Below are 7,500 nucleotides of genomic sequence, written 5' to 3'. Positions count from 1 at the left end.
ACCGCGAGACACCGCGAGACACAGCGAGACACAGCGAGAGACAGCGAGAGACAGTGCAGCGCCGACCAGTACACAGTAGTGCAAAAGATGACAGTTTCTAAAAATGCCAAATGTAAACATAACATACAATGAGATAGTGTTCTATGCACAGAGCAGTTATTGAGTAGCAGCCAGTTATAAAGTGACAGTTATTAAAGTGCAACTGTGTGTGTGTGTGTGTGTGTGTGTGTGTGTGTGTGTGTGTGTGTGTGTGTGTGTGTGTGTGTGTGTCGAGTCCAGTCTCTGAGTATTGAGGAGTCTGATGGCTTGGGGGAAGAAGCTGTTACACAGTCTGGCCGTGAGGGCCCGAATGCTTCGGTACCTCTTGCCAGGCGGGAGGAGGGTATTGAGTTTGTGTGAGGGGTGTGTGGGGTCGTCCACAATGCTGGTTGCTTTGCGGATACAGTGTTTTGTGTAAATGTCTTTGATGGAGGCAAGAGAGACCCCAATGATCTTCTCAGCTGTCCTCACTATCCTCTGCTGGGCTTTCCGGTCCGAAACGGTGCAAGTCCCAAACCAAAATGACTCGGTCAGTTTTTGAGGTGTTTTTGAATGATTTATTGAAAGAACCGGTTCACAAGAGTCGTTTTCGTCCTCACTGGATGTGCTGTCTGTTTTGATTCACTAAAAAGAACCGGTTCACAAGAGTCGTTTTCGTCCTCACTGGATGTGCTGTCTGTTTTGATTCACTAAAAAGAACCGGTTCATAAGAGTCGTTTTCGTCCACACTGGATGTGCTCTCTGTTTTGATTCACTAAAAAGAACCGGTTCACAAGAGTCGTTTTCGTCCGCACTGGATGTGCTGTCTGTTTTGATTCACTAAAAATAACCGATCCATAAGAGTCGTTTTCGTCCACATTGGATGTGCTCTCTGTTTTGATTCACTAAAAAGAACCGGTTCACAAGAGTCGTTTTCGTCCACACTGGATGTGCTGTCTGTTTTGATTCACTAAAAAGAACCGGTTCACAAGAGTCGTTTTCGTCCGCACTGGATGTGCTGTCTGTTTTGATTCACTAAAAAGAACCGGTTCATAAGAATCGTTTTTCGTCCGCACTGGATGTGCTGTCTGTTTTGATTCACTAAAAAGAACCGGTTCACGAGAGTCGTTTTCGTCCACACTGGATGTGCTGTCTGTTTTGATTCACTAAAAAGAACCGGTTCACAAGAGTCGTTTTCGTCCTGACTGGATGTGCTCTCTGTTTTGATTCACTAAAAAGAACTGGTCTATAAGAGTCGTTTTCGTCCACACTGGATGTGCTGTCTGTTTTGATTCACTAAAAAGAACCGGTTCACAAGAGTCGTTTTTGTCCACATTGGATGTGCTCTCTGTTTTGATTCACTAAAAAGAACCGGTTCACAAGAGTCGTTTTCGTCCACGTGCTCTCTGTTTTGATTCACTGAAAAGAACCGGTTCACAAGAGTCGTTTTCGTCCGCACTGGATGTGTTCTTTATTTTGATTCACTAAAAAGAATCGTTCACAAGAGTCGTTTTCGTCCACACTGGATGTGCTGTCTGTTTTGATTCACTAAAAAGAACCGGTTCATAAGAATCGCTTTGTCCACACTTTTTGATTCACTGAAAAGAACCGGTTCATAAGAGTCGCTGTCCACACTGGATGTGCTGTCTGTTTTGATTCACTAAAAAGAACCGGTTCATAAGAGTCGTTTTCGTCCACACTGGATGTGCTGTCTGTTTTGATTCACTAAAAAGAACCGGTCCATAAGAGTCGTTTTCGTCCACACTGGATGTGCTGTCTGTTTTGATTCACTAAAAAGAACCGGTTCACAAGAGTCGTTTTTGTCCACACTGGATGTGCTGTCTGTTTTGATTCACTAAAAAGAACCGGTTCACAAGAGTCGTTTTCGTCCACGTGCTCTCTGTTTTGATTCACTGAAAAGAACCGGTTCACAAGAGTCGTTTTCGTCCGCACTGGATGTGTTCTTTATTTTGATTCACTAAAAAGAATCGTTCACAAGAGTCGTTTTCGTCCACACTGGATGTGCTGTCTGTTTTGATTCACTAAAAAGAACCGGTTCATAAGAATCGTTTTGTCCACACTTTTTTGATTCACTGAAAAGAACCGGTTCATAAGAGTCGTTTTCGTCCACACTGGATGTGCTGTCTGTTTTGATTCACTAAAAAGAACCGGTCCATAAGAGTCGTTTTCGTCCACACTGGATGTGCTCTCTGTTTTGATTCACTAAAAAGAACCGATCCATAAGAGTCGTTTTCGTCCACACTGGATGTGCTGTCTGTTTTGATTCACTAAAAAGAACCGGTTCACAAGAGTCGTTTTCGTCCACACTGGATGTGCTGTCTGTTTTGATTCACTAAAAAGAACCGATCCATAAGAGTCGTTTTCGTCCACACTGGATGTGCTCTCTGTTTTGATTCACTAAAAAGAACCAGTTCACAAGAGTCGTTTTCGTCCACACTGGATGTGCTGTCTGTTTTGATTCACTAAAAAGAACCAGTTCACAAGAGTCGTTGGTCCACACTGGATGTGCTGTCTGTTTTGATTCACTAAAAAGAACCAGTTCACAAGAGTCGTTTTCGTCCACACTGGATGTGCTGTCTGTTTTGATTCACTAAAAAGAACCAGTTCACAAGAGTCGTTTTCGTCCACACTGGATGTGCTGTCTGTTTTGATTCACTAAAAAGAACCGGTTCACAAGAGACGTTTTCGTCCACATTGGATGTGCTCTCTGTTTTGATTCACTAAAAAGAACCGGTTCACAAGAGTCGTTTTCGTCCACGTGCTCTCTGTTTTGATTCACTGAAAAGAACCGGTTCACAAGAGTCGTTTTCGTCCGCACTGGATGTGTTCTCTATTTTGATTCACTAAAAGAACCGATCCATAAGAGTCGTTTTCGTCCACACTGGATGTGCTGTCTGTTTTGATTCACTAAAGAGAACCGGTTCATAAGAGTCGTTTTAGTCCTGACTGGATGTGCTCTCTGTTTTGATTCACTAAAAAGAACCGGTTCACAAGAGTCGTTTTCGTCCTGACTGGATGTGCTGTCTGTTTTGATTCACTAAAAAGAACCGGTTCACAAGAGTCGTTTTCGTCCACGTGCTCTCTGTTTTGATTCACTGAAAAGAACCGGTTCACAAGAGTCGTTTTCGTCCGCACTGGATGTGTTCTCTATTTTGATTCACTAAAAAGAATCGGTTCACAAGAGTCGTTTTCGTCCTGACTGGATGTGCTGTCTGTTTTGATTCACTAAAGAGAACCGGTTCATAAGAATCGTTTTCGTCCTGACTGGATGTGCTCTCTGTTTTGATTCACTAAAAAGAACCGGTTCACAAGAGTCGTTTTCGTCCTGACTGGATGTGCTGTCTGTTTTGATTCACTAAAAAGAACCGGTTCACGAGAGTCGTTTTCAACTGCACTGGATGTGCTGACATATCTTACTTTGATTATTAGCATAATTGCAGTAAAATAATCACTGTTTTCTGTTTAAATGACCTACAGTTTAATTGCACGTCTTTCATTTGTGTGCGCATTGCTTGAAAACAATCCTGACTGTCGGTGTAACACGTCATGTGCTGTTGGATCGTGTTTGTCCTGTTGTGTGTGTGTGTGTGTGTGTGTGTCTCCACACCTGCAGTTTCTTGAGTGATGGTGTCGTGGAAACCCCCCTGCAGAAGTTTGCTCATTGATTTCACACCTCCACCCGTGCAGCGCTGTGACGGATGCATTGTTGACGTGTTCTCGTGTGCAGGGGCAGCTCCTCACACCCAGCGTGACCACAGCCACAGAAGAAATTGGCTGCATGATTGAAATCAAGTGTGAGAGTGTTTCAGGCCAGTTTAACGGAGCGGGTCGGAATATCTTGCAATCATTGATCATGTATCTTTGATCTTAACGAATATTCCTGCTTTGATTCATTAATGCATGTTATTCCAAAGACAAACATTTGGTCTTGTAATCTTTGATCAGAACTTCCTGTTTTAAGCAGCTGTCTGTCATATAGAGACACTTTACACAATCCAATCAATCCTCCATGTTTAAAATGAAGTCCTTCCCTACAGTTTGGTTTTGTTAAATGTTCAGGTTCACTTGGAAATACGTGAAATGTTCATTTGAAACATTGTTGCAAATTCTGCTTATTTAAATGTGACTAATGTAACGACTGTAAATGATAAACCAACCAGTAATGTGTCTGTCATTTAACGTTTGGGAAGATTTATTCTTTGGGGGGGCATATATTGGGGACATTTACTCTTGGGGGCATTTATTGGGGACATTTACTCTTGGGGGCATTTATTGGGGACATTTACTCTGGCAGGGGCATTTATTGGGGACATTTACTTACTTGGGGGGCATTTATTGGGGACATTTACTCTTGGGGGGCATTTATTGGGGACATTTACTCTTGGGGGGCATTTATTGGGGACATTTACTCTTGGGGGCATTTATTGGGGACATTTACTCTTGGGGGCATTTATTGGGGACATTTACTCTTGGGGGGCATTTATTGGGGACATTTACTCTTGGGGGCATTTATTGGGGACATTTACTCTGGGGGCATCTATGGGACATTTACTCTGGGGGCATTTATTGGGGACATTTACTCTTGGGGCATTTATGGACATTTACTCTGGGGGCATTATCGGACATTACTCTGGGGCATTTATGGACATTTACTCTTGGGGGCATTATTGGACATTACTCTGGGGACATTTATCGGACATTTACTCTGGGGCATTTATTGGGACATTTACTCTTGGGGGCATTTATTGGGGACATTTACTCTTGGGCATTATTGGGACATTTACTCTGGGGCATTATCGGACATTTACTCTTGAAGGGACATTACTCGGGGCATTTATTGGGGACATTTACTCTTGGGGGCATTTATTGGGGACATTTACTCTTGGGGGGCATTTATTGGGGACATTTACTCTTGGGGGGCATTTATTGGGGACATTTACTCTTGGGGGGCATTTATTGGGGACATTTACTCTTGGGGGCATTTATTGGGGACATTTACTCTTGGGGGCATTTATTGGGGACATTTACTCTGGGGGCATTTATTGGGGACATTTACTCTTGGGGGCATTTATTGGGGACATTTACTCTTGGGGGGCATTTATTGGGGACATTTACTCTGGGGGCATTTATTGGGGACATTTACTCTGGGGGGCATTTATTGGGGACATTTACTCTTGGGGGCATTTATTGGGGACATTTACTCTTGGGGGGCATTTATTGGGGACATTTACTCTGGGGGGCATTTATTGGGGACATTTACTCTGGGGGCATTTATTGGGGACATTTACTCTTGGGGGCATTTATTGGGGACATTTACTCTTGGGGGGCATTTATTGGGGACATTTACTCTTAGGGGGCATTTATTGGGGACATTTACTCTTGGGAGGCATTTATTGGGGACATTTACTCTGGGGGCATTTATTGGGGACATTATTGAGGCATTAGACTTTACTCTGGGGGCATTTATTGGGGACATTTACTCATGCATTTACCGGGGGGCATTTATTGGGGACATTTACTCTTTGGGGGGCATTTATTGGGGACATTTACTCTTGGGGGGCATTTATTGGGGACATTTACTCTTGGGGGCATTTATTGGGGACATTTACTCTTGGGGGCATTTATTGGGGACATTTACTCTTTGGGGGGCATTTATTGGGGACATTTACTCTTGGGGGGCATTTATTGGGGACATTTACTCTGGGGGGCATTTATTGGGGACATTTACTCTTGGGGGGGCATTTATTGGGGACATTTACTCTTGGGGGCATTTATTGGGGACATTTACTCTTGGGGGGGCATTTATTGGGGACATTTACTCTTGGGGGGGGGCATTTATTGGGGACATTTACTCTTGGACTCATTTAATCGGCAGCATGAAGTTGATGTTTATATTTACAGCACCCATTGAGAAGTGAGGATGATTTTACATGAGGCCCGTTCATGCTCGTGTCGTTCTCTATAGAACGAGAAACATAAGAACAAAAACACTCACAAATGTTCTTTTTGTCCATTTAACAGCATTCAACACCTGCTGCAAAGACGCTGGATTCTTCATGGTGTTCAAATGTCGTGACGAAAACGCCGCGCTAAAAGACTGCGTGACGCGACAGTGAGTATCAGGATGCTCCCTTGCTCCCTATTTAGGGCATGACTTAACCTCCAGTGTGCTGTCTGTCTGCACTGGTCTCAGAACAGTTACAGAGAGCTATAGGATGCTCCCTATTTAGTGCACGACTTAACCTCCAGTGTGCTGTCTGTCTGCACTGGTCTCAGAACAGTTATAGAGAGCTATAGGATGCTCCCTATTTAGTGCACGACTTAACCTCCAGTGTGCTGTCTGTCTGCACTGGTCTCAGAACAGTTATAGAGAGCTTTAGGATGCTCCCTTGCTCCCTATTTAGTGCACTACTTAACCTCCAGTGTGCTGTCTGTCTGCACTGGTCTCAGAACAGTTATAGGAGAGCTATAGGATGCTCCCTTGCTCCCTATTTAGTGCATGACTTAACCTCCAGTGTGCTGTCTGTCTGCACTGGTCTCAGAACAGTTATAGGAGAGCTATAGGATGCTCCCTTGCTCCCTATTTAGTGCATGACTTAACCTCCAGTGTGCTGTCTGTCTGCACTGGTCTCAGAACAGTTATAGAGAGCTATAGGATGCTCCCTTGCTCCCTATTTAGTGCATGACTTAACCTCCAGTGTGCTGACTGTCTGCACTGGTCTCAGAACAGTTATAGGATGCTCCCTTGCTCCCTATTTAGTGAATGACTTAACCTCCAGTGTGCTGTCTGTCTGCACTGGTCTCGGAACAGTTATAGGAGAGCTATAGGATGCTCCCTATTTAGTACACGACTTAACCTCCAGTGTGCTGTCTGTCTGCACTGGTCTCAGAACAGTTATAGGAGAGCTATAGGATGCTCTCTTGCTCCCTATTTAGTGCACGACTTAACCTCCAGTGTGCTGTCTGTCTGCACTGGTCTCAGAACAGTTTGAAATGCATCTTATTATCATCATAACTCCACGTTAAAGTTTAAAGTTATAAAAATATCATGTTTTTCAACTTTTGAGGGAATAAAGTCCCAATGTCCTCATATGTGGACATCATGTTTATCAGCGTGCTGACGCCTGAAATATCAAAGTATTTATTAAAGTGGCACATCAAACTAAACTAGAGACGTTACTCTTTACAACCAAACAGGTTTCAATCAAACAACTAATAGAGGTTTCTCAGCAGAAGCACTTTAGTTTTGGCTGCACCAGTAGCAGCACTTCCTGTATATCAACGTCATGCTGTCGTGTCATGTGACTCGGTGCGGCAGAAGTTTAGCGCTTAAATGACAGTCTAGAGTCTTGTAAACAGTATTCAGTCATTTTTAACTCATTTAAATTATGTGTTGCATATAGCGACACCAAAATACAACGTCCACACATGTGGATGCGAGTTCACCATGGCTCAGCCAAT

The 7,500-nt window shown here is 43.6% G+C and overlaps 1 protein-coding gene across 1 annotated transcript in view; it reads left to right on the top strand.

The window, feature by feature from the left end:
- cmc1 (C-x(9)-C motif containing 1) overlaps positions 1–7,500 on the top strand; it is a 10,338-nt gene that overhangs the window by 1,788 nt on the left and 1,050 nt on the right. The window contains exon 3 of the mRNA XM_052147176.1: positions 6,061–6,151. Coding sequence (XP_052003136.1) covers positions 6,061–6,151 — 91 coding nt within the window. The remainder of the gene's footprint in view (positions 1–6,060; positions 6,152–7,500) is intronic.

The sequence above is a fragment of the Xyrauchen texanus genome, chromosome 17 (genome assembly GCF_025860055.1).
Source record: "Xyrauchen texanus isolate HMW12.3.18 chromosome 17, RBS_HiC_50CHRs, whole genome shotgun sequence".
NCBI classification, from domain to species: Eukaryota; Metazoa; Chordata; class Actinopteri; order Cypriniformes; family Catostomidae; genus Xyrauchen; species Xyrauchen texanus.
This window is presented reverse-complemented; position numbering and strand designations above follow the sequence as displayed.